Below are 27,284 nucleotides of genomic sequence, written 5' to 3' on the forward strand. Positions count from 1 at the left end.
GCATCATTAACACCTTAATATTTTTTTTTATATTTTATTAATTTGTTTACTTTTTGTTTACAAGATTCAGTTCCACATTCCTTGAGTTTCAAATTTCCTCCCCCTCCTTCTCTTCGCCCCCGCCCATGGTGGCATGCAATCAAATACAGGATCAGCAAATACCTTCACATTAAACATTAGTCAGGTTGTAAAGAAGGATTATAACCGATGTTAGGAACAATGGGAAAGAGGAAACAAAGCAAAACAAGAAAGAGAAGGAGAGCAGGTAGCTTGCTTCAGTCTGCATTCCAACTCTGTAGTTCTGTCTCTGGATGTGAATATCTCTCTCCATCATGAGTCTTTTGGATTTGTCGTATAACCTTACATTGCTGAGAGGAGCGAAGTCTGTCAAAGGTGGTCATCACACATATGTTGTGTCTCTAATTGTGTACAAAGTTCTCCTGGTTCTGCTCTTCTCACTCAACAACAGTTTGTGTAAGTCTCTCCAGGTTATTATGAAGTCTTTCTGCTCCTCATTTCTTATAGCACAATAGTATTCTATGACATTCACATACCACAACTTGTCTAGCCATTCTCCAATTGATGGACATCTCCTTGATTTCCAATTCTGTGCCACCACAAAAAGAGCTGCTATAAATATTTTTGTATATATGGGTTCTCTTCCTACTCTATGATCTCTTTGGGATACAGCCCTAGAAGTGGTATACACTTATTTATAGCCCTTTGGGCACAGTTCCAGATTGCTTGAATCAGTTGACAACTCCACCAACAATGCGTTAGTGTCCCAATTTTTCCACATCCTCTCCAGCATTTATCATTTCCCTGTTTTGTCATCTTAGCCAATCGGATAGGTGTGGTGTGCTACCTCAGAGTTGTTTTGATTTGCATTTCTCTAATCAATAGTGATTTAGAGCATTTTTTCATATGCTTATAGATATCTTTAATTTCTTCCTCTGAAAACTGCCTGTTCATATCCTTTGGCCATTTATCAATTGGAGAATGATTAGGATTCTTATAGATTTGACTCAATTTTCTGTATATTTTAGAAATGAGTCCTTTGTCAGAGACACTGGGTTGTAAAAATTCTTTCCCAATTTTCCACTTCCCTCTTAATCTTCGTTACGTTGCCTTTGTTTGTACAGAAACTTTTCAATTTATTGTAATCAAAATTATCCATTTAGCATTTTATAGTGCTCTCTAATTGTTGTTTGGTCACAAAGTGTTCCCGTCCATAAGTCTGACAGGTAAACTATTCCTTGCTTTCCCAGATTGCTTACAGTATCACCCTTTATACCTAGATCATGCACCCATTTAGACTTGATTTTGGTATACGGTGTTAGTGGTCTATGCCCAGTTTCTGCCATACGATATTCCAGTTTTCGCAGCAGGGTCTTTGGGTTTATCAAACAGTAGATTGCTATAGTCATTGACTGCTGAGTAACACCTTTATTTTTAAAAAATGGAGCTGCCAACTAAAAGGCCATTGGGAACCTCAGAGAGAGCAGTTCAGCAGAGAGATGGGGAAGGAAGACATACTGCGGAGGTTAAGGGTGAGTGAGTAGATGGTGAGGGCACAGTGAGAGTCCAGGCAGTGATGGGAGGAGGGGAGATCCCGTATAGCAACACTAAGGGGGGTGGGGGGTGGGTCACAGAGTGAGCACTAACTGGGCAGGTCCCTCTGAGATCAACGCCTGTCGCTTTGCAGGCAGGATGAGCTTCGCCAAACAGGTAGGGGCGGCCCCATCCCAAGGCGCTGACAGTCACAGCCAAGCTTCTGTTTCGTGGCCATCAGAGGATGGCACGGAGGGCCTCGCTGGACAACGAGGCCACTGAGTGGCCGGTCCTCCTCCCCACGTTGTCTCCCCTGGCCCTAAGCTTCCCCAAGTTCCTCCCCTGCTCTTCTCCAGAAAGATCCTCGGTCCGGGCAGGGCCGGCTGGCAGCGGGTGAGCTACCCAATGGCAGCAGCCAAGCATTTCCAGGGAGACGCACGCGCTGGCGCGCTCCCCCGGGGCACCTGCCTCCAGCAGGCTGCCTTCTCCCCTCCGCCCCGCCCCCTCTCTGCTGGCCAGTGTGGCCCTTCAGCCCGCTCTGCTCTCGGACCCACGCAGCGCCCCATCTCCCCGGCGCTTGGCCGCAGCCCGAGGAGGGATCGGGCGGTGCTTGTGCTTGGCCTGCAGGTCCCAGGGGCCCAGCGCAGCGGCCCTCTTCTCCCTCCCTGGTCTGGCCCCAAAAGCGGGGTCCCCTTCCTGTTCCCCTCCCTGCCCGTGGGGCCCCAGCTCTCTGCGCCTCCCGGGGCCCCTGGGCTTCGCAGCAGCTCCGAGGCTGTCACATGAGCACGCACCCTTCAGCTCCTTGGCCCCCCTCCTTTCCTTTCCTCCTCCCTTAGCAACGGGAAGGCTGTGGCTACCAGGGGCCCGGCCCGGGGCCAGAAGGCAGCGGGCTGAGCGCAGGGCGCGGGGCGCAGGGCGCACGGAGGGAGCCGCCCGGGGCCAGAACGCGGTCCCTGCGGCCAAGAGGAGCAGCCGGTGGGGGAGCCTAGCGGAGGCTGGCCTGCTCTGCCACAGGTGGGGCTGGCGGGCGGTGCAGCGTAGGCTTGCGGGCCACGGCCACGTCCCGGCTCCCCTAACACACAGAGCCATCCCCCATCCCCCAAGCCGCCGCCTGGCGCAGCACATAATTGTTTCGTATTTTCTCCGCTGTCCGCAAGGCATCCTGCAAAAATGAGCCGTCCTCACCCCACTGGGTAAGTGACACCTGGAGCCTGCAAGCACGGGCGGCTGCTTCGGCCCAGGGTTCCTCCCCCTCCTTCCTCCAAGGGAGGGAGGGAGGAAAAGAGGGAAGGGGAGAGAGGAGGAGGAGGAGGAGGAGGAGGGGAGGGGGAGGAGGAGGGGGCGGAGGAGCACGAGGAGCTGCATCGGCCTCGCGCCCCCCCTCCCCTTCCCTGGGCTAACTAAACCCCCTTTGAAATGTTAACTTGAAGAATTAAAAAAGAAGGATGGATGTGGGGAGTACATAAATTCAGCTCAGACAGTAGTTGGGATCTGGAAGACCCCCTGGTGTGGAGCATTATATGTTTAAATGCAAAATTACAGGTCACCCAAATAGGCATTAACTTGGAGAATTGAGACTGAAAATAAACTCTTCCTCTTGTGTCTTGCATATGAATGAGGAAGACACCGATTTGATATGTTTTTTAGAAGATGTCATTGTGAGCGAAATGCCTTATTGCAGGATTTAAAGCCCTCCATGCTCATAGGATTTCAGGAACATTAGGAAGCTGCCTTTGGGTAGGTTGGGGAGAAAGGTCAGAGAACTCCCTTGAGCTCTAAGGGACTGATCAGGGACAGGCCTTTTTGGGGAGGAAGGCCATGATCATCCATTCGAATTTACCTTTATTAGGATCTGCCTCAGAAGACGAGCTTAGCAAATACTTCAAATATTTCAAGAAAATTAACACAATCATTAGCTGCTAAAAAAAAAAATGACTTCAATCCCTTATGGTGGGTGGCAGGAGAAGATCCAATTTCCTTTTGAATTAAACAATGTAATGCATATTAGATGAGTTTTTATTATGATACATCTAGGGAGCCAAGAGCTATCCTAGTTGATCTTGCAAATAATTTTCAGATGCTTTTCTTTTTAATTGAATTTATTGTGCGTTATTGAGAGCAGCAAATTAGCAGAAGACAACACATCTCAAGTCATTGGAAGTTTGTGATGTCTGAAATGCAGCATTAATGGCTACACTTGGAATTTATGGTCTAACTTGCAGATTTCACATTTTAATGAATTCTCTGGGCAGATGAAATAAGCTTGAATGACTCAGAAACTGCAAGCAAAGGAAGGCGCTAAGTTGGAAATCAGTTCCAAGTCTCTCTGGGAAATGGTCCAGGGATCATAATGATCGATGTCATGTCTATAGCACCTTTAGGTTTGCAAGGTGCCTCAAATACCATCATCAACCAATCAGCAAGCATTTATGAAGCACCCACTATATACCTCATGGTGTACTTTCATTTGTATCTCACTTACTAGGTAGGTACTAATCTCCCAATTTTACAGACGAAGAAACTGATCCTTAAAGATTCTAAGCCACTTGCCCATAATCACACAGCAAATAGGTGCTAGAGGTGGAATTTCAACTTGGGTCTTGTGTTCAGACTTGATGTTGTGTTCAGTATTCTTTTTTCAGATATCAACCTGCCTTCCTCATAGCTGCACTTGTTTCTTATTTGATCTTATATTTTGGACCTCTCCAGATCTGTGGAAATTCTCTTCCTGTGACTGATAGCCATCGATCTGTAACTTATAGTCCTGGAAAACTGTTTGGGGGCACTAAGAAGTTCAGTGATTTGCCCATAGTCCTGTGACTAGAATGTGTCCAAGGCAGGACTTGGCCATAGGTCTCCATGACTTTGAGGCCAAAGCTTTATTGGCTCTCATATTTAGCTTGTAGGATTATAGGTTGGAGCCAGAAGAGACCTAGAGTTTGTGGGGTTCAACCGAGGTTCTCCGACGTCTTAAATCTAGGTTCTCAGACTTCAGTTTGGGCCCTTGTTATCCTTTATCATTCCCTCTCTTTAATTGGCATTGAAACACTTTGCATTTTGCAGAGACATCTTCTGGTGTCCCTATTTGCAGTTTGTTGCAGGATATTTTGATGGAAGAGGAATTCTTTATTCTTCAGCTGGTGTCTGGCTGTGCCTCCCTTCAGGAAAATGAATGTGTCAGTCATGCTTGTCTTCCTGTGTTTTTCAAGATTTTGGCTGTTAGGAGTCTGATTAGACCATTTAATCATCAATTTTTAAGTGGAGAAAATCTGTAACTGCTTGTTAAATTGTAGATAATTGAGACTTCTGTTACTTGAGTCAAATTTTTCTGAAGCCCTTGTCCGACCCTTCACTGTGTCTACAAGGGGAGGGAAGCTGGGGCTCTGAAGAGAACTTTAAAATGAAATCTAGGGCAACACCCCCTCCAAGAGCTCCTCTCACACTCGCATCTCCCCCTCAAGGAGTCCCAGATGTTTCTCTCTAGGCCTAGGTTTATCAAACTGGAACTTGTGAGCCCCCATCAGTGTGTTACCCACGATAGTCAACTAACACAGTTAGCTCAAAGCAAAGGTGTCTATGGTAATGGTAAGAACAGAAGCTAAATATATTCCTCAATAAACCTGGTATATCCTCATCACCCAATCACATACTATTAGTAGCGAGAGTGGGCACAGATCAGACATTTTGTAAACACATTCTGTTTCTTTTCTTTCTTTGACCCATGAAACAAAGACTTTTAATGTTAATGCAAGAGTTGTTGCTACAGTATGACACCAGGAATATGCAGGCATTGCCTGGAATCTGTACTGGCCCAGAGGGCCTTCTCATTTATCTGTGCTTTATTCTTACCTATAAATGAAGTCTAGCTAATGTAGATGCAAGAACTACAAATCCCCAGTGAATTTCTTCAGCCCCTGGTCTTGTTGCTGAGAATGTGGATGGCGGGCTATGGTTGCAATCCAGTGTTTGCTTATCAGGAGTATTTTGGGGTCACAGAACTTTCTGCTTCTCTTTTTGACCCACTTTCAAAGAAAAAGCAAAACAGCAAACTGCAGTTGAACACCCCCAGCACAGAGTGCTGGCAATTGTACTTGAGGGCCAGATTTCCAAACCACTAAAGTTTTCCTCGGAGTAAAAGGAATGAAGTTTTGCATATGCCACCATTTAGAAATAATAAAAATTTCAGTAGCAAATAAAGGGTTTCTTTAAAGCTGAGAAAGCTTTTCCATCATTACTAAAGCAGTTAGTTGTTATGACTTTATTTTCAAGGAGAACATGGTAATGAAGTACAATTGTACAATAAAGCAGATATTTTAATTCCTCAAAACTCCACCAGTCAATGAGGGGTGCACTGATGGACCCCTTATCCCATTGCTTTTGGATTCTATTACTTACTTAATTACAGCTTGAACGACTTACATACAAATTGTAAACGGCCAGTGCTGACTTGGTTCAGCTGTATTTAGGAGTAAATAAAAATGGTCGTAAAGACCACTCACAGGGATAGGCCCTGGTCTTTTTTATTTTAAGTTAGTATTCAAGATTTAGAGCCGAAAGGGGACTCTGAGGTCATCCAGTCCAAATGCTCTTCTTTTAAAAATGATGAAGGTGAGACAGAGACAGATTAATGGACTTGCTTGAAGTCACACAAGCAGAAAGCAGAAGTTCCAGGAAATGGGAATGCCAGGACCGAAATGACCATCATTTTCTGACATTTCTCTTTTTCCTCCTTGTGACAAAGAAGAATGACAGCTAAGACAAGTCAGCTTTTAAAGAAGCTCTGTTTGATGGGGGTATGCAACATTCCACATCCATAGGCCCCATCCTCTCCCCTGGGAGCAGAGGGTGGTGTTTGCTCATCTCTTCTCTGAGTCGGGTCATTTTCATGAATCCAAGTTGGGGGGCACCTTTTAACATTGTCCATGCTTCCATTGTGTTAATCTGGTGTCCTTCTGTTTCTAATAGCCCTTGAATTTAGTGGCCATCCATTGGTAGCAGCCGATGGAAGCTTTGATCGTCCCACACTTAAGGAGGTTTCTGTAGAGCAGAATGTCTCAGCAGACAAGAGCTTTGGTTAGCTTCAGGCCCTTAGCCCCATGACTTAGCCCCATGTGTGTGGAGTGTATTCACCATGCAGGAGAATAAGCAAAACATGTTTTAGCTTTTGATTTTTAGACATTCTTCCAGCACTCCCACCCCCATATACCCCTACCCTCTGAAGCCCAAACACCAAGCCTCCCATTGAAGCAACCATGGGCAAGTGGCTGACTGAGTTTCCTCTGTTTCCTATAAATACTGGTAGTTAGCTGTGGCCCCTCAAAAATCACTCCAAGGGATATGGTAAATTTTAGGTGACCAAAAAAAAGAAAAGAAAAAGAAAACAGCCAGATACAAGTTTGATGACATTGTCTTTGGGTTCAGGGGAGGGGTTTATTTTTCACTCAGATTTAATCAATGGAATTACGAAATTTCTTCTGTAGAATGTCTTTGGCTGACACTGAAGGGTGGGATAGAAATGATTATGAAGGTCTTGTCTCTGCCAGAAAATAAAAACTGAACTGAAAAAGACAGTGGAGGGGTTAGGAATGACCTCCAAGCTGGTCCTGCCAAAGTCACCGTAAGGCAGGAAGGAAACAGGAGGTAGCATCCTAGAAAGGAGGCAGTTATAAAAGCCAAGGCCGAAGCAGGGCTCCTTAGCCTGGGTCTGGGAACATGTTATTTAAAAAACATGGAAAACCGCATTTCGTTCTAGTTGATTTCCTTTGCAGTTGTCTTTTTTTTTTTTTAATGGGTTTACCAACATGATTCTGAAATGGGGAGTTTGGCTTCCCCGGACTGGTAAAGGACCTAGGACAAAAAGAGGGGGCTTGAGAACCCCTGTCACAAACAAATGCCCAGAGTTATCTTCACCAGGCAAAAGGATCCCAATGCCAGGTGGCAAATTCAACTCCATAGGCCTTGCTGAGATGTGGCGGGAGAGAAGGAAAAAGGGCCAGCCCAAATCTGGGCAAGCAGCTGCCGCCCGGACCGTGCCTCCTCTGCTGCTCAGGATTCCCTGTGAGGCAGCCTGTGTTCTCCACATATTAAAGATGAAGAGGGCTGGATCTGAGCCCACGTCTTCCTCATTCTAGGGTTTCCTATGCTAAGTCACCTTTCCTTTTCTCTGACCGTGTGAGAAGTGTCCTGCTTGCATGGTTGGCTTTGATCCACCCAAGCTAAGGTAATAACTTTCTTTTGTATTTTAGGGATTATGAAAAAAGGGATGAAGGGGGAGAAACACATTTCTGTTGTATTTCTAATGCTAATGGAGGCTTAAAAGTATCTGTGCATCGATGTCTGAAGTATTTGGGGTTTCTTTTTGAGAATCAGACATTGCACAGACCCTTCTTTGCTGAAAGCGTCAGTTGCTGTGGGGACCCAATTGAAATCTCCTTTCTCTCTCTTGGCAGCCTGTTAGTAGTCTAGAGGAAGAGGGGGATGCTGTGGAATGGCCAGTACGGGGGGGGGGGGCTTCCTGAGGCTGCTCCCCCAGCCCCACTTTTCTCTTTCTTTTTAACACACTCTAGTGGAGGAGAACAGTAAGCAAAGGGTGAGGGCACAGTTGGTGAACTGCATACACATGTTTTTTGCAAGATATCCAGAAAAAGTTCTTGGAATGGCAGCTGAGCAGCTGACTTGACCTTCAGCTTTCATCTCCTGGATTCATCTCAGCAGGGGCACTCTAGCTTTTTCATGAAGACAGGAAAAGTCAATCACTGCACTGAGGATCATCAATGTAGTTTATATTGTTCTTCTGGCTTTAAAAATACACTGTGTTCTTATAAACTTGGCAGGACCCCAGGCTGTGGCTTGTGAAGAGTGAGCCAAGTGTGTCTGTCCCTTCTTGCTCCCATTCCATGATGGCCGGTATTGTACTCTTCCCTCCGTAGAAAGAGGCTCCGCCAAGAGAGAGTGAGATGGAGAGGCCATTGGACTGGACCTCGGTCTCCTCTTGTCTTTGGAGCATGGTGTGAGAATGGCCAGGGGAGCCTAGAAGCCTGGCTTGCTTTGGTTTGAAACATTGTGGTTTCCATTTAGAACACTAAAGATTTCACATCCCTGCCACCTCCTGGATGCATGATCCCCTGAGCAAACCTTTTTGAGTCTGTCTCCCTATCTGTGGTCCGAGGGCTTTAGGCCTGATGGTCTCCGAGATCCCTTATGTTCCCAAATGTAAGAGTTCCTGCAGCTTTCCACACCAACGTGTGCGGTAAAACACACAAGGCTTTGTCTTTGCTTTTGTCTAATTCTGTGTTTGCATACTGTGCTCAGGTTCCCCACCTCCACAGTAGAATGGAAGCTCCTTGGGGGCTGGGAGAGCTTGGGGCTTTGTCTTTGTTGTCCCCAGGCTGGCGGAGTGGGCAGCCCATGATCCCTGATTCTGGGAAGGCTAAGCTGTTGCCCAGTGTCACAGAGGCAGGATTCAAACCTAGGCCCCCTGACTCCTTGCCCTGCACTCAGCCGGCTCTGACTCTCTGCTCCTTGATCAGAGATCCCACCAAGTCAGGAGGCATTTTAGGCATCAGCTTCAATCCACGGGGGACCTTTCTCATAGTGGTGGTCTAGTTAAAATAGGAAGGTCCTGAGTTCCTTTTTTTGTGCAAATACCCGAGCCTAGTTGGGAGGAGGGAGTGCTCCAGGTTATTGTTTGGCCAGAGTGAGTCGCATGTTGGCTTGCCTTCCCGGAGTCCTGCTGTATTTCTGTAGAAGCAGCAGCAAAATGGGCAAGATGAAAGGAATCCTGTCTGGGCATTTGTTAGCTTCCCGAAGCTTGCTGCAGAAGCCCGAGATCCCATCTGGGCTGATGTTAAAGTTCTGCCTGGGGCCCATGGTACTCAGCACTCCAATGACTTCCAAGGTCTTCTCCAGCTCTAAGCCAAGACCGCAATCCCATGAACCTTCGCTTTCTGAGCAAAACCCATTGGTGGCAATGCCCAACTCACTGCAATCCTGTCCCTTCCTTCCTTTGCCTCTTCTACTCTTTCTAGTGAAAACCAGTAGTGGTGGGAGGGATGGGAAGTGTGTCTGATCTTGGCTCTCTCTGCTATTCCCATTGTCCAGTGCTCTTGGTCTCCTCCTTTGCTGACACAAAACACTTGAGCATTCTCACTTGATTCGCTGGGTTTCTGTCCACTCAAAAGCTCTTAGTTCAATCTGTCTTTTGTCTAAATCCATAGCTAATGCTATGAGTGCTTGACCTATTCCTGCTTCAAGACTGAACTTCTGAAATACCTCCTTGTATTATTTGCTTGGTTCCGTAAGAAATGACCGACTGTGGCTTGGTACAGTGTCAAGGAAGAAAAACAGAAACATAGAAACGAAAAGATTGAATCTAGTGTCTGCTCCATTGCGAATGAAGGGCCACGTTAAGAGTGGGAGTGGGGGGGGCACAAAATAGAATCCACATGGAGACATATAGAAGGTCTACAGACATATTTGAGACATGCAGGGTCGTCACAGCTCAGAGGCAACAGTGAAAGAACGCCATTGGTGCTGATTTAGAAATGCCATTTGATTAGTGATCAAAGGACTTTCTAGTCATTTGCAGTTGGGGAGAGCTAAGAAAAGGGAAATTTCTAATCTAGTGAGACCTGGAATTATGACCTGATTAGTAACAACAAACACCAGCAAAGGAATACAAATTTCTTTTTGTAGACCAGGGTGCGTGGCGCCAGACCCGGTAAACTCCCTCTTCCAATGCAAATGAGCGTCTGCTCTTCATTTGGAGTTTGAACAGTAGCTGTGGCACTAAGAGATCAAGTGGCTTATCCAAGGCCACACAGCCAGAAGTGCCAGAAACAAGACAGTTGACCAGGTCTCCCCAACTCTAAGTCAGGCTCTCTCTGTGCACTAGGCAAGACTGCCCAAGAATTTATATTAGAAAAAATAATACGTGATTTGCAATTTTGTCATTTGTGCAAAAGACAAAAATCCTCTGTAACTTAACAGGGAGTCTTTAGGGCTCACTCTTGGTGGCCAGTGTGGCGGCAAGACATGCGAGGGCATCACTTGGTGCATCCTGAAATCTTGACCTTGGTAGGACCTCCACAGATGACATTAACAAACATGGCAAACCTTTGAGCATCCTTAATCTCAAGGGGTAGGGGAAAGATTAAAGCAAAAGAAGATGCAGCCAAGTACTCCAGGTACTATGAATAGCACCTTCTAGTTAGGATATGGCATTGTAAAAATGTCAAGATTCCGAGCGGAATTGAACCCTAATGTTTTATGGTGGCCATTAATCTGGCTCTCCCTTCCCTTCTCTGGGCTGTGACCAGTAATATTTCATATGTGTGAATTTTATGTGGCATTTGTGTGCCTCAAAGTCTATTACAGATCTTTGCAATAGTCTTCTCCCTATTCAGAAAAAGCCCAACTCTTTCCTCTACAGAATTGTCATTTTACTGATGTCTCTTGTTTTCATATCACAGTAAGGTAAGGTAGCTAGCTGGTGTAGTAGATAGAGTGCAGGACTTAGAATCAGGAAGACCTGAGTTCAGATCTTGCCTTAGACACTTGCTAGCTGTGTGACCCTTGCCTAGTCACTTAACCCCCACCTGCCTCAGTTTCCTCATCTGCAAAATGGGCATAATAAGAACATGTATGGCACAAGATTAAATGAGATTGCAAATGCAAGGTGCTTTATATGTCTTCTAAAGTACCATATAAATGTTAGCTGTTGTTATTATTTCTAGATACCCTGCTCTCCCCCCCTGCTCCCCACTCTGCATTGAACCTTCCCTTGTAACAGAGACAACATTAAGCTAAAACAACCAATAAACAGAGTGATCTTGTCTGAGAAAGTGCATTCTGTCCCTGATTCCCAGGGGAGCAGAGGGAAGCATTTTTCATTGTCTCTTTTTGGTCATTGCAGTTACTGAGAGTGAGCTAATTTCTTTCTTAGTGTTCTTTTCACTTACATCATTGTAGTCCTTGTGCATACAGCCCCACTCTGGTGCCTCCTGGCACGGGTGACCCAGAGTTCTCAAAGGCTTCCTGACCCAGGGAAAGCTCTACCTGGGAAGTTCTCCCTTGTTGGAAGATTTCTAGTACGGTCCCAGAAACAGACTCCTTATTTGCTTCTTGCAGACACTCTAGGCCAGCCATGTCTGAAACTGAGAGGCTCAGCACCAAGGCTTTGGGACTGGTCACGTGGCTGTGGCAATCCATGAAACAAAATCCAAGGTTGTGATTGTGATCCGAAATCAGGCCCATTTCTCTTCTGCTTTTACTCTGATGGTGGCAAAGTCATGGGAAGTGGGGCATCATCCACAGTCATTACCTTAACGACTGCAGCTCCGAATGTGAGGACTTCATCCAGTGGCACAAGAGGGCACCTACTCTTGGGGGACTGAATTGTATCACTCTTGACGTTCTTGACTTAAGCAAAGTCAATCTACCAGTCCAGCAATCTCCGAGTGCTCATTAAGTGCTTACTATGACACTGAGCCAGGTGCTGGAGACACAGGTACAGAGAATGAAGCATCTTTACTCACAATTAAATTATATTTGAGTGGGGGAGACAAGTGCATATAGAATAAATAGCACATATATCAGTTTAATAAGTGCACAAACATGTGCACAAGGGAGCGAAAGAACAGGTAGTTTGGGAGAGAGGGGTTGGGGAGAAAAGGGAAAAGAAAGATAACTTAGGGAAGGGATTGGCGGCAAATGTAAGGCTGGCTTGCGGGTTTCCCTTAAGGCACTGGCTTTATCATGCGTCCAAAGGCAGAAAGAAATGCCATTTGATTGTATACCTGATCCTGTGTTGCAGCATTCATGTTCACTGTTTGTAAGAAGGTCATCACAAAAACAATGGTCGCCTGTGTTAACATTCAGCACAAAGAATATAGATATAAATACTGAGAAGAGCTTGCTAGGGTAATAGATCAAGGGTGGCAAAAAACCAAGAAAAGTTAGAAAATCTGGTGCAAGGGGAAGGAGGAAGAGATCCCAACATGTGTGGACTGCACTGAAGCTTCATGCCAATACATTGCAAATGCTTTCATAAGAAAAAAAAGGTACCACACATGACAAACACCAAGTATTATCTTTGAAAATGAGATTGATTTTATCTTAAAAGATGGAAAACAACTCAGTGGTGTGGGAGTCATTCCTAAGTCAATTGTCTATATATAGACAGGTCATTGACTTGTTAACAGCAAGATAACATTAGTATTAGGCTAGAAGGACTACAAAAGGGGAAAAAAAGATATATTGCCCAATGCAAACAATTGCAGTTTCACCTGTTTAAATAAATGATTGGTGCCAAATCTGAGATGTAAAATGGGCAGAGAACAGCAACATTAACTGTAACAATTTAATAATGAAATTTAATTAATATAATGTGATTGTCATAATGGGAGGTCAAAAGCCACTGAAAACCACCACAGGCAGTAAATATTTGACTTTTTTGCAAAGCGAAGAGATTTGGTAAGCAGGAGCAATGCTAGTTCACAAAAGAAACATCTGTAAACTTTATAGGGAAGTACATTGGAAGGTTATGCACAGTGTTATCTCATAAAACATGGAGCAGCAGTAGAAAGATAAAAGAAACCTTGGTGAGAGACAGTATTAAGTGATATTGAAGGCACTTAGGGATGTGCCAGAAGAGGGGGAACAAATAGACAAAAGATGGAAAAGATCTATCAAGATTCTCCACTGTCCAGGACAGTAGGCCACCATGTTTAGATTGGGACAGTAGAGTCTCACATGTGCTTATAGAGGAGAGTCCACAGACAAGAATAAAGATGGGCAAAGCAGACAGACTCAACCCAAGGGACCCAGCAAGGTGTATCAACAATGCAGTATTCACAATGCCTACAGTAACTATAAATTTGCTGATGTGATTATTAATCACAAAATATACCAGGCTCTCTACAAGGGGAATAAAGCTAGAACATTTATTCAAATACCAGAAAACTGAGTCCCCAAACCAGAAAGTCAAAGCCATCACAGTAGTTATGAAGTTGGCACACATAGTTAATTTAGTAAGCACCCACATTCTCAAGCCTTCAAAACAGAACAGGCTACCTCAGGCAAAGGTCCTCCTCTCCCCACTCACGGCAACTGCTCAGCGTCCAGGAAGCGTGCTCCCAGCAGCTCCGGCCCCACAGTTCCAGTCCCTGGCTGTCCTCAGCAGGAGGCTGGCTCTAAAACAGGAGTTCACGCCTCTGCCTCCACCTCCCCCTTGGCTCCTACCACTGCCGCCAGTCACGCAGCCTGCTAGTCACAGCAGGCACTCTAGCTTGGCTTCCACCTCCTCTTGCCCTATCCCTTCCTGCTAGGTCAGCAAATTCAAAGGGCATGGAAGATCTTTAAATCCCATAACTGTACACAAGCTATGTTCTGGAAAAGACAACTTATTGTGGGTGCTGAGAAATACATTTTCAGAGCATCTGAAGGACAATTTATCAAAGGTGTGGAAAAAAATTTTGTTTTTTTTTAAATTATTATTACAAAAGGAACGTCAGTAACTCTAACAACTTTTCTCCTCTTGGAGGATTTCCATGAGGATGAGCCATCCATCCATGCCACAAGGGCAGGCTTAATGAAGGCATTAGAAGGGAAGAGAAGACACAGACATGAAGTCTTTTTTTGCCAGTATGTTACTGAATGAAAGTTTTAGAGAATATAAATCTTATTATGTTTATTGTTTGCTGAATATACCAAAACATTGTTTAGTAGAGCAAAGGCTACTGTTTTAAAGGTTCTTTTCCCACTAAACATCTATATACATGTTAAAATGATGCAAGATTCCTTGAAGAGTGTAACAACAGAGATGGACTTGGTCAATGGTCCATTTGGCTGCTGGAGTGATCGACCTGAAGGGCAGGTCTGACCATGTCACCCCCATGTTCAATGAACCCCAGTGGTTGTTACATCTGGGATGAAATATAAGCTTCTCTGTTTGGTATTTAAAGTCCTTCTTCACCTGGTCCCTTCCTACCTTCCCAGTCTTCTTATACCTGACTCCCCGTCATCTAATAACTTTTCTTGTACAATTCTAAAGTATTTTCCAGAATGGTCAGGAAAAATTGAATGACTCCGCCAAGTTATTCCTGTTCCTATATTCCTCTAGCCCCACCCACTCTATTCTGATTTTTATCTTTGGCAATCACAAGGATGTGAGTTGTGTCTTCACATTTGTTTCAATTTGAGTAGTACTTATTATTAGTCATTTGGACCATTTTTATGTGGTTGTTGTTCATGTAGAGTACTCCTTCTGGGCTCACTGCCCTGACACCGGGGGTTTGTAGTCCCAGAGGGACAATTGCTTTGCTATGGGGTCTTCCTGAGGGGCCATATTATCTCTCACAAGCCCCCACTGATGTGATTCCCTGCTAACAACTCACCTGCTAGTTTTATTTAGATTTGAGATAGGATAACAAGTGGAATCAATGGCAAACATGTCTTTGGGGAGAACTCTCTGAAAAATATCCCCAGCATACATGGGGAGAGTGGGCGTGCATTGAAAGGATAATGCTAGGAAGGAATGTGTGTAGAACATGTTTCTAATGAGGGACGGCTTCCACACTGGAAGTCCTTTTATCCCCTTAGGTAGCGCCCTCCCCCCCGCCATGACGTTCTCCTTAGGCATTGTTTCCCACTGGGCTCCGGGGTGTAGCTCTCTTGTCTCTAGTTGGGATTCCTCTTTTGTGGAATGAAAAATCATTCTAAAATTGCATTAGATTTTTGAGCAAACGATCCCTTCCAAACCAGAGAATTCTGAGAGCTTCTTAGACATTGTAGAGGTTTGCTTGAAGTTATGTACTGAGCTGGTTAAATCAACTGTGGGCTCTACCCAAATGTTGGTCATGAAATGAAATGTTTGCAAGTTAGCTTGACCATTAGTCCGCACAGATGGAGAACAGTGTTGGTTGGTTTTTTTTTTCTTTACTGGTTATTTCACCCAGACATATTAAGAATGTAAATAAAATAATATTAAAGCTCTCCCCAGGCTGTATCATTAGAATTTGCTGAGTGACACTGTAAATCAATATTTAGTGTAATCGCTGCAATCTGGCAGCGCCAAATGCAAATCAAAAGGAAATGAGGAAAGTAATATACAATAATTTATATAATATCAATTCAGTCAGCTTGTGTAAGATGCAGGGCTCATGGTCTTATTTATAGTTTAATTCACTTGGCAAGAAGTCTCCTTATTCAGGGACGAAAAATAAATGGCCTCTCCATCCACTGCCACTCTTCAGTTGTCTTTAGCATTCCTTGGAATGACAAGCCAGGGACTTTTGTTTTTCTTTTTGACTCTTAGAGAGCTTTAAATCCAAAGCAAGTCTAGTGCATATCAGAAAATCACCCAAGTGACAATGGTTTGTCAGTAAGGACCCAGCTTTGGGGTGTTTTGTAAATTCCTTGTGTCTCTGTATCTACTTGTATGTAGATATGAGAGAGATATGGAAAGTCATTTCTAGGTGTATGGATAGGTAGATAGATAGAGAAAACTAATTCAATGTTGCCCACAGATGTCTGTCTGTCTAACTCGCATGGTTGATTTGAGATCGGATGAGATGCTGAGTCCTCTTCTTAGATAACTGTAAGCAGCAACGTGGATGGATGGTAAAGTGATACCATTACCAAGGTCATGCAGTAGCACAGTAGGAGAGAATTCTTTCTGTTTTCCAAGACCCCGAAAACTCCCTATGAATCCATTACAGGATATGCAATACTTTTTAACAGATTTCTAATGGAGCTTCCTTTTTTCCTGTGGTCTTATATTAAGACCACAGATTTAGAGCTGGAGGAGACCCCCTTAGAGGTCCTCTGGTTTAACCCCCTTCACTGGAATTCAAGGACAGGTCCCCAAACTGAGCTCCATTTCCTCTTTAATGAGCATTCTTGGATTTTGAAATTCTCAATCCAGGAAAGGCTTCACTCCAAGCTCACAAGTATCTATGAAGCACCTACTTGGTACAAAGCTCTGTGGTAGGGACAAAAGACTCATTGAGAAGAGAAATGGAGGTCCTGAGAGCAGGGTTTGTCCAAAGAGAAACATGAGTTGGTGGCAGAACTGAGATTTCAAGGAAGATACTGCAAAATTCTCAATCCTGTGTTCTTCTAGATAAATGTTGGTCTGCCCCATTTCCCTTCTCAATCCATTGAACCCCATTGGACTTGGCATCTGACCAACCTAGAGGGTCTTTGAGCTCAGGCTCTATCTTACACTGCTAAACTGAGGGATTTCTCCTACAGGGGAAAAATGGACCTTCAGTGAAAGAGAGGACTTTCAAGTATTCCTGGAAAACAAAGAAACGAGAGCAAAAACAAACAGTTGAGTAAACAAAAAAAAAAGAGTAAAAACTGAAAAATACAAAACCGAAACAGAAGCCGGTATCACCATTCAGAAGGGACTGCACAAGGATGAGTGGTTACTTTCTAATAGGGGCATATGATTCAAATGTTCCCTCAAAATTCTAATTAGTCATCAGGCCTCCTAGAGGTAGTTACAGTAGGCAGAGAACCTGAGAGTCTGTTGTATTTTGATTTGATGATCTTGTCTTTTCAGTTACAACTAGCTATGTTCATGTCATTGTCTGGATAACATCTCTAATTTCACATATCGCAAAATGAGTTTTCTTTTTCCCCAGCTGAGTGACCTTTTGTTTTTAATAACAGCATCATTCTAACACTTACCTAAGCACCTCAGTCATATCCGATGAAGTTATCCAAGCTCCACAAATATTATGCACCCACTCTGTGACAAAAATACTGTGCTGTGATGCTGAAGAAGAAAGGACACAGAGGTATTCCCATCAAGGAACTTACCATCTAGGGAGGGCAAATGGTGCACACACAGTGATTATAAGCAGAATCCACAATCCAGTCAATCACACACACAAAACCACATTTATTCAGCGAGTCTATGAAGTGCCAGGCAATGGACATATAAAGACAAAAATGAATTCCTCCATGCCTGAAGAATTTTACATTCTATGAACATGGAAAGTTCATGACAGAGGAACCCAGAAGTGCCACAGAAGTCATGAATCACGAGAAGTCATTTTACATCAGGGAAAACTTCATGGAAGAAATGGCCTCTGACATGGGTCACACCTTTGTCCTCAGTATAAGCTTGGGCTGGGGCTTTGCACAGAGTGAGCACATGGTAAATGATTACAGCTGCTGAATTTGACTCAGAAGGTATTGGAGTGAATCAAAAGAGCTTTGAGAAGCTCTCTTGCGGTATGGTGGAAAGTCTGTGGGTTCCCATTGAAAATGTGCAAATTGAAATATTTGACTTGAATTCACTTTTGCTTTTTATATCTCCAGTGCTTAGCACAATGACTGGCACACACTCGTATATCTGCACACATGCATGCACATACACACATATACATATGGATCCTACATAAGTAACATGCACGTCACACATGGATGCACACATACTCTCTCTACTGTATTAATCTAAGCCTGTATCTACATATCTGTTATCAGTGTCTGATACAAGACGGCCAACTTAGGCTTGCCTTTCTTCCCCCATCTTCTTCCCATGATTTCTGGTATAGAAACAGAATTATCCAAGTTCCATATGAAGGCTTTATAGAGAGGGCAAGAAGAGACAAATCACGCAATGTCTGTGTGTACATACATGTGTGTCTGTATAGACATACCTTATGCATATATGTCTATATACCACTTATCTCCATCCATCCTCTCCATCTAGCGATGCCATTTAATCATCTATCATATCTATCCATCTCTCTCTGTCCTGTCCATCCGTCCGTCCATCCGTCCATCTGTCCATCTCTCTATCTCACAAACCAGGGAACTCCAAAGCTGACCAGCTGTAGATTTCATTTAGAACCATCTGTGTGAATAGAGTCTGGATAACCCAACCCCATCCATGGAACCCTAACCCTGTGCATGCTGTAGGTACAGTCCTTCTCTCTCACTTGATAGATGGATAAAATTGGGTATCAGAACTGCTCTTCCCTCGTGTATATAACAGTCTTTTATATTCTGAAATGTTAAAGAAAATTTCTCTTTGTCTGGGCCCTCTTGTCCATCACTGAGTCGACTGGTCATAATCCACCAGGATCTCTTTGTTAATGTCTACGGCATCTCAGGCACTGTTCTAAGTGTGTGGGGGATATAAAGACAGAAAAGCCAGCATTGCTTTCTCCCAGGAAGGTTACATGCTATTGTAAGATGCAGAATCAGAGGGAGCAGCACCTTTAGGCCCCCCTCCCCTGCCACCGCAGAACCTGAAATCCCACTTCTTGAGAAAGGTGTTTTCAGCAGTGTCTTTTCCTCCCACGGAATATTGCCAACAGATTTAGTTAGCCATTCATTCCTCTGTGTGAATGAACTGGACAAACTGATTTCTTTTGGAAGAGCTTGACTGACCTGAGTGAAGTTGTCCAGGATTCCATCACTTTCCCCCCAAAACGGGGGGTGCTTTAGAGGGCCAAAAGGTGAGGAAGGTTGAGGAAGCCCCAAGTAGGTTACATCAAACCTGCACAACACTCTGCCCAGAAGGGCTGACTTACTTTTGGAGTATTAATATCATTTTGGCCCATTGCCAACTTCCCAGTAAACTAGGAAGAAGACAAGGCACTTAGAACACTCATCAAGCACCTGGGTTGTTCACGGCACAGTGAAATGTTTGTAGCTAGTGATCCAGCTCCCATCTTTGAGGATCAGCTCTTTCTGTGGGTGTGGTGGGGTGCTGTTCACTGAAATCAGTTCTACCCTCATAGGAAGTCTGAGCCATAGAGATGGATAGGAGTGTGGTCACCTTGCCCCCGCACCTCCCATCTCCTTTCACGAATGAAAACTGAATGAAGCTTGGAGAAGTCAAATTCTTATCCAGTTTTGTACAGTTTGGTGGATCTGAGGAGGCCCAGGCGTTTTGACTCTTAATTAAAAGAACAGATATTAGAAAAAAAAGTGTAGTGACTTCCATTCCTCAGATCAAAATACATCCATTAATAGTCATTATCTAAGAAACACCAGGTAGTTGGATCAGATGACCATGCCGTTGACCAAGACGGCCATCTTTGTATGGATTCTTGCCATCTCATGAAATGGCTCTAAATTCTTTGAAAGCAGAAAGCCCTTGTCTCCTGCTTCTTTCTACATGCTCAGCATAATGCCATGGACACAGTATGAACTCAATAAATGTCTATTGATGATGCTGCTGCTGATGAGGCCTTTCCTTTTAGTTGGGTTTCCATGGAAATCCATCCTTGAGGCTGGATTAAAGCATGGGTAGTTGGGGGGAGGGGGTAGCCTTGGGGAAGAGATCTCTCGGCCTATTGCTGAAGATTTTTAAAGGTTATGATCCCTTAGCCCATTGATAAGAGGAGTAGAGAAAAGAACTAAGGTGCAACGTGGTGGATCTGAGAGGGGACAGTGCTGGGCAAGTGGATTTGGGGGGAACTCTTTTGTGAAAGCTACTTTCCAGACCGTATTAAAGGAAGAAATATTGTCTAAGCATAAGGCCATTGGAAAGCTCCGTCCTGCATTCAAGGAAGCCTGAATGAAGGACTTCTTGGTCCCAGGTTCTTTAATCAATATTTGAGCATTCCTGTTTACATGACTTTGCAAAGAGATTGATTTAAAGATATTTGAGTCCAAAAAAGAGACAATAAGTCTATTGTATCACAGTACACTAATGATTTCTCTTACAAGCCTGTGAAGCGTGGAATCAGGACTCTTAGGAGTGAAGGACACCTCACCTTTCTACAGATGAGCAACTGAAAAGATGTTCTAAGAAATAGAAAAGGGTAAGGATGGGAAAGGGGACCTTTCAGTGGCAGTAAACCTTTGATCATGTACCTAGGCCAGCAGGGCATCTCAGAGAGCATCTCACTGGTGTTTGCTGCAGGTTTGGGGGGTGCCCATCACTGAAAGCCTTCAGCCTCAGACTGTATGTAGACCACTGATGTGAACTCATGGGAGTGTATTCCTACAGCTCGGGCATCCACAGCCCTCAAGGGGACATCTTAGCTTCTGGGCTTTGAGGCCGGTGTGTCGTCCCTAGAGGACAAAATAAAACTTTGTTACATTTGAAATGGCGAGGAGATTCCTTTGTGAGACCCCCTTACTGACTGGATGTCATTGGCCTCCCAGAGCATGTCTCCCCCTCTGTCAAATGAGCGTGAGACACACCTGAAGTCTCTTCTTCATGGGCTCATTGAGAGGCTTCAGATAATGTGTGTCCAAGCTCTTTGCAAACATTGATATAAATGTGAGCTATTATGATGGTGGGAATGACAATGGTGAGGATCACAATGGCCCCGGTGGTGATGGTGACAATGGTAGCCTGAGCTGCTCTCTCCAAGTGGCTTGATTGGGGCTTTCTTCCTGTGGCACCTTGAATAGCACCCTCAGAACCATGACCAGCTCTGTACAAGATGAAAGTGTTAGCGTCAGTCAGGCTTACTTGAAATGTGGATTGTGGGCATTTGTGAAAAAATGCAGAGACAGCTCTGCTATCTCAAGCACCATAAAACCATGAACATCTTCTGTAGAAATCCAGACTTGGAAGGAGGTTAACGCTCTTGGAAGCAGAGTGGGAAAAAGTGAAGCCAGAAAGAGCAGAGTGCATTGCACTAGACCAGGAAAAAAGAGAAGCCTGGGTTCAAGTCCTGGCCCTTCTCTTCTCTGACTTTGTGACTTTAGGCAAGTCCTAGCTTCAGTCTTTGCACCTGTAAAATGGGAACAATGGTAGTACTTGCTTCACCTGTACTTCCTTGGCTTGTTAATGAGGCTCACAGGAGATAACTATATCTTTGAAAAGATACTTGGTCATGGTAAAACACTATGTCATTTATTATTACCAGGGATCTAGACCAAAAAATGAAATATTTTGAAAGCCTGAGCTTGGGGTAATAGTGTTGCACTGTCCCGAGGAATCCTGTTCAGTCAGATTCTGCCCTGGTTTCTTCAATCAAGCTTGTAGGAGATCCAAGGTAGATCCAAGGTCTGCCAGATCCCAGGTAATTTGCCATTGCACGGAGAGACAGCAGCACTGAACACAACAGCCTTTCTTGCTGTAGGCTTGGCAGGGAGACCCATCTTGCCAAGTCAGCAATATGGTGGATCCCAGTCCCCTTTCCTGGCTACCATGTACTGTGTATTGCCTTACCCTGCCAGAATGTAGGCTCCTTGAGGGCAGGGATTTCTTCATTTATATATTTTTAAAATTGGTATCTCTACAATATATTGTAGAGCATATAATGAGCACTTAGAGATAGGGACTGGACTTCTGATTTTATTGGTATGGGGAGTTCCCAGGTGAGGAAATGTCTGCCAACAACAGATAAGCACCTCCTCTGTGGCTTGTCCTCTTAGAGACTAGCCTCGAGCAAACAGTACAATGACTTGCCCAGGACCCCACACTAGGATGTGTCAGAGCAGGATTTGAATCCAGACCTCCCTGACAAATTGCCTTTCGTAGTCAACACCTGTTAGATGCTTTGATGACTGGGAGGTGCAGGGGATAAACTGCTGGGTCTGAAATCAGGATGGCCTGAGTTCAAATGAAGCCTTGAACACCTCCTAGCTGTGTGGACCTGGACATGTCACCTAACCTCTTCCTCTCTCAGTTTCTGTAAAATGGAGATAAAATAACATTAACCTCCCAGGGTTGCTGTGAGGAACACATGAGGTGCTATTTATGTGTTTTGCCTACCTCAAAGGACAATCTAAGACCTAGTCCAAGAATCCATTCTTTCATTCGTTCGTTCGTTCATGCATGCATTCACCGCAGCACGGTCTTTCTGAAGCAGGAAGCTTGTCTCGCCCCTTTTTAGTGTTTCTGAGCTCTTTCCACAAGAGCTCCACGCCCTTAGTGCTTGTGGCTGTATGACTGCCCGGCCACTCTGGACATCACTCCTGCTCACTCTCAGCCTTCCCTTCACAAGCATGTGTTGCATATAGAACAGGTGCGGGATCAAAGGGAGAGACGACATAGTCCCTGCCCTCAGAGAGCACACAAGGGGCCTGGAGCCACAAGGCATGTAATTTGGTGTAAGAAACAGAATGGAAGGAGTCATAAGAGAAATTTGCCAGCTCCGTGTCTGGAAGGGTGAGAAGAATAAAAACTCTCTTCTGGCTGCAGAGAATGGAAACGCTTGGCTGCAGGTGGTGTTCAGCTGGGCCTTGGGAAGAGAGGTAGGGATTTGGCAAATGGAGGCCAGGGCCAGGAAGTGCACAACCCAACATATATAAGCAAATAGAAAACGTAGCCAATGTACACATGCAAGGAGATTTGAGGGAGCAGGTGCTATCAGCCGGAGGGGGAGCCAGGAAAGGTTTCCTGTGGGAGGTCTGAAGAGAGCAGCATGGTGAGGGAGAGCATCCCAGGCATGGGAGTGAGCCATGAGAAAGAGACCACCATGTCTGAGGAGCAGGAAGAAGACCAGTTCCACTTGTGTGAAGAGGAGTCAAAGCAGGGGGGCCTCGTTGGGAAGGGCATTCAATGCCAAACAGAGGACTTTGTATTTTATCCTTGTTTGGGGCCAAGTTGGACAGGAACTGAAGTGCCCAAAGAGGAGCTTGCACTGGACCCAGAGGCACTGGGACTTCTTGGGAAGAGGATGGTGTGGTCAGACTTTCAGAATCACATTAGCCGCTGTGCCAGGGAGCCAAGGGAGACTTGGGTCAGAGACACCACCTGGAAAGCTGTAATTGATGTGAGAGGTGATGAGGGTCAGAATATGGGGTGTGGATACAGTAGAAGGGGACATATGTAAGCACTTTTGTAGAGGAGAAGATGAAAAGATTAATGAATTAAAGAGATATTGAGTGAGTGCATGAGAGAGAGTTCTGAGACTTGGATGACTGGAAGGATGGCGGTGCCCTCAGCAAGAGTGGGATGGTTTTGGAAAGAAAGCTAAGGAGGTCATTTTGGGACACAACTGAGATTGAGATGCTTGTGGGAATCGAGTTTGAACTGTCTACTAGGCACTTGGGCATCAGGATTATAACTCAGGAGAGAGACCAGGACTGGATTTAGAGATCTTGGATTTATCCGCATAGAGATGACAGTTAAAGACACGGAAACTCATGAAGTCACCAAATGAAAGAGAATATAGAGAAAAGAAAAATGGGGTCCAGGGCAGAGGCTCCAAGTGCACTCACATTTAATGGGGCTGGATATGGATGGTGATCCACCACAGAGGACTGGAAAGGAATGGCCAGATAGGGAAGAGGAGAGCCTAGAGAGCATTTGTCACAGACTCCCAGAAAGAAGAGTGTGTCCAGAAGGGGAAGGTGGTCAACAACGTCAGACGCTGCAGAGAGCCTAAGAAGGATGAGGAGTGAGAAAAGACCCTTGGCTTTGACAATTAAAAGCTCTATGGTAACTTGGGAGAGAGAGTTTTCGTTTGAATGAGAAAGGAGAGAGAACAGAGGAAAGTGTAGGCTGGTACCCGGAGATCACATTTTTTTTAGCAGTTTGACTGAGAAAGAGGGAAGATGTGTAGAGTCCTCTCTAGGGAATGATATGGTCTAGTGAGGGCTGGTTTTTCCGGATAAAGGAGCCTGGGGCTTTTTTTTTTGCCTATTTTTGGAGGCCAATTGGGGTTAAGTGACTTGCCCAAAGTCACATGGCTAATTAGTGTGTCGAGTGTCTGAGGCCGGATTTGAGCTCAGGTCCTCCTGACTCCGGGGCCAGTGCTCTATTCACTGAGTGACCTAGCCATGCCCCTGGGGCTTCTTTGTAGACCATAGGGAAGCAACCAGTAGATAGAGGATGGTTGAATATTATCAAAATGGAAGGCTGATTATGGCAGTAACTGTTTGGATGAGAAGGGATGGGGAAGGGGTCAAGGACACATGTAAAGGGATTGATCTTCATGAGAAGAAATGTCAGCTCATATTCAGAAACACATCTAGGGGTTATGCCTTAAGAGAAGGGGAGAATGTGGAGCCCATGGCAGATGACTTCTCTTTTCTCAGTGAAATATGAGACAAAGTCCTTGGGGTGGAGTATGGAGAGTAGAAATACCATGGAGGGCTTGAGGAGAGAAAAGATTTAGGATAATGGTTATGGGGAATGGAAGAGAGAATTCATTGGTAAGGATTAAAATGATTGTTCAGAGGCAGCTAGGTTACAAAGTGAGTAGAGCACTGGCCTTGGAGTCAGGAGGACCTGAGTTCAAATCCGGCTTCAGGCACTTAACACTTACTAGCCGTGTGACCTTGGGCAAGTCACTTAACCCCAATTGCCCTACCTTCTTCCTCTGGAAAAAAAAAGAAAAAAAAAGATTGTTCAGTTGCAAAGAAAGCCCATTTGAAACTTGATATCATCAAGTTGTGATGGCCTGCATTCCTTACCTGCATTGGGAGCAGAAAAAGGAGGAAGGAAGGAGGAAAGAGGGAGCTCTCCAGGGTGGGGGTCTGGCAAAGGTGAAGGGAGTCAGGCCCAAGACTGGAGCAAAGCACTGAGTGCAGCAGGTCAGCCAAGAAGGGGGCAACATCACAGCTTAGCTGGAGAACCTGGCAGAGGGCGTGTGCTCCTTGAGGACCAGGGCTCTTCTTCTCTGTCTATATCCTGAGAGCCTCGCACAAGGCCCGGCACACAGCAGGTGCTTAAACAGTGCTTCAGTGTGCATCTCAACAATTTGAGAGGCCAGGTGTGGACCCTCCCACTGTTGGAGTGTCCAGAGTGAGTGGCACAAGCCACAATGTCGTCACTTTACATAGTGGAAAAGAAGCTTGTGCTTTGACCTTTAGGAGCAGGGCTGGGTTCGAGAGAAGGCAGAAGCGTTCCTTTCTTCAGTGAGTTCTCACAGGAGGGAGACACCTGATGTGTCCCAGGGACTGGAGAGAAGACCTTCGTGCCCCTCGGAGGGGCAGGGCCCTGGTCCTGTCCTCATCTCGTTCTGGTCTCCTTCCTTGCCAGCAGCCTCCTGAGGCCTGAACTTGGGCTCCCCTTGGGGATCTGGATTCACTTCCTTTTACCCACCTGGATCCCATGACACTAACTTTGTGTTTGTTTTTAAACCTTCCAGGCCACTCGCCACATACAACAGTCTCAGAGACAAACACCTAGTCGGCTACTTCAGCAATACAAGGATAAGGAGACACCTGCAGAGGTCAGGGCTGGTAAGTCTCCATTCCCCTCTCCCAGCTTCCTAGGAGTCCATTTCACTGAGCTTGCTTTCAGTCTTACAGGCCTGTTTGAGGGGAGATCGGGTTAAAAGAGCATAGAGGTGATGATGGGCAGGGGGGAGGATGGACCAAGATGACTTGTTTCCTAGTGCAGAGGGCGAGCTTAAATGGTGGAAGATGTGGGTATGCTTGGTGGAGGAGGCAAGATGAGCTCGCATGGTTTCCCTCAGAAGCACTGTTCTTTGACCAGCAGTTCTGTGGTCTGTGTACATCCTGGCTGACTCTGGTCATCTTCCACGTAGGGTTAAGAAGGTCTGTGCTGAAATTCAGGTTGCGTCTTCTCTGCCTTGGGCAATAAACCCTACAAAGGGGCTCGCGCCAGACTCTGAAAATGGGCAAAGAAAAGCTACTTGATGCCAAGGAAGCAGGGGGGAAGTAGGGGCAACTTGGCAGATGTAACTAGGGTTAGGCCATGGGCCTAACTCATTGTGTATGAGCGTGGACAGGGCGTTGGTGTTGTGGTCAGAGGGCTGGGCTTCAGATTCCACTTCTCTCACTATCTGGGTGACTGTGGGAAACGTTGAGCCTTGGTTTCCTCATCAGTAAAATAAGGAGATGGAGCTATGGGACCTCCAGTGCTCCTTCTAACTCTCAGGATATGATCCCATACAACAGTCCTTCAACTGTTTAGAAACAACTGAACTTAGCATCTGTTTAGCAGGAATAATGAGTTAAAATAGGAGCTCCCAGATGGCTGCTTCCTCTTCCTTCTGTCACCCAGATCCCAGGTGAGCTGAGCTCCTTCCTTACACAGTCCTACACTGGTCGCCATTCTTCTCAGCAAAATGGTGTCCCAGGTTCCATTCTCCCATGGTTCCTTGTGTCCCAGGTTACCACCTCCCCCCATTCCAGACTCAACTGAACTTGTCTTGAAAAATGCATTTGAGGGGACTTTTCATGCTGCTTAAGTGTAAAAATGCTGCAGTGGCAGCGTCAGGATGGTACGGGACGCTTGTCTGTGACCTCCCAGAAGCTGGCCACCACAAGTCTCACCCAGCTCGCTCTTGATATCTTGAGGGCTCCAGCAGCCCCCTGCTCTCCCTGCCCTCCTCATCCTTGTCATGTGGCCAGGCCCTCTTCTCTTCCCGTCACACATTTCTTTTTTTGTAAAGCAATTGGGGGTAAGTAACTTGCTCAAGGTTACAAGGCCAGGTGTTTCTCAGTGGGTGCTAAGTGTCTGAGCCCGGATTTGATCCCAGGTCATCCCGACACTGGGGCCAGTGCTCTTACTCGCTGTGCTACCTGGCCGCCCCAACACACATTTCTTTAATGACATCCTTCACTCCTGTCCCTGAAGCTCTTCATTGACTCCATAAGCTTGGCCAAAGTTGCTGTCTCTTGTGTGTTAATGATGTCTTTAGGCTCTGTGGGTCTTCCCTGAGGTTTTGCCCCATTCATTCTCTCTTAGTTCTTTCCTTTTTTAATGCTTTTTTTTCATTTCTTCCTCACTCATTCTCTCTTGTTTTTTTCCTTTTTTCACTCTTTTTTTTTCATTTCCTCCTTACTCATTCTCTCTTGGTTCTTTCCTTTTTTCACTCTTTTTTTTTCAT

General features: G+C 45.2%; 1 protein-coding gene across 1 annotated transcript in view; it reads left to right on the forward strand.

Annotated features, from left to right (window-relative positions):
* Window positions 1-2,619: 2,619 nt before the first annotated feature.
* The window catches only part of LOC138164734 (glutamate-rich protein 3-like), a 130,199-nt gene continuing 105,534 nt past the window's right edge, over window positions 2,620-27,284 (forward strand). Inside the window, exons 1-2 of the mRNA XM_069092705.1 lie at window positions 2,620-2,744; window positions 25,575-25,668. Coding sequence (XP_068948806.1) covers window positions 2,722-2,744; window positions 25,575-25,668 — 117 coding nt within the window. The 5' untranslated portion in view covers window positions 2,620-2,721. The remainder of the gene's footprint in view (window positions 2,745-25,574; window positions 25,669-27,284) is intronic.

The sequence above is a fragment of the Petaurus breviceps genome, unplaced genomic scaffold (assembly GCF_028583685.1).
Source record: "Petaurus breviceps papuanus isolate PSGF00001 unplaced genomic scaffold, PetGlider_PUasm1.0 207, whole genome shotgun sequence".
In the NCBI taxonomy this organism is placed as follows: Eukaryota; Metazoa; Chordata; class Mammalia; order Diprotodontia; family Petauridae; genus Petaurus; species Petaurus breviceps.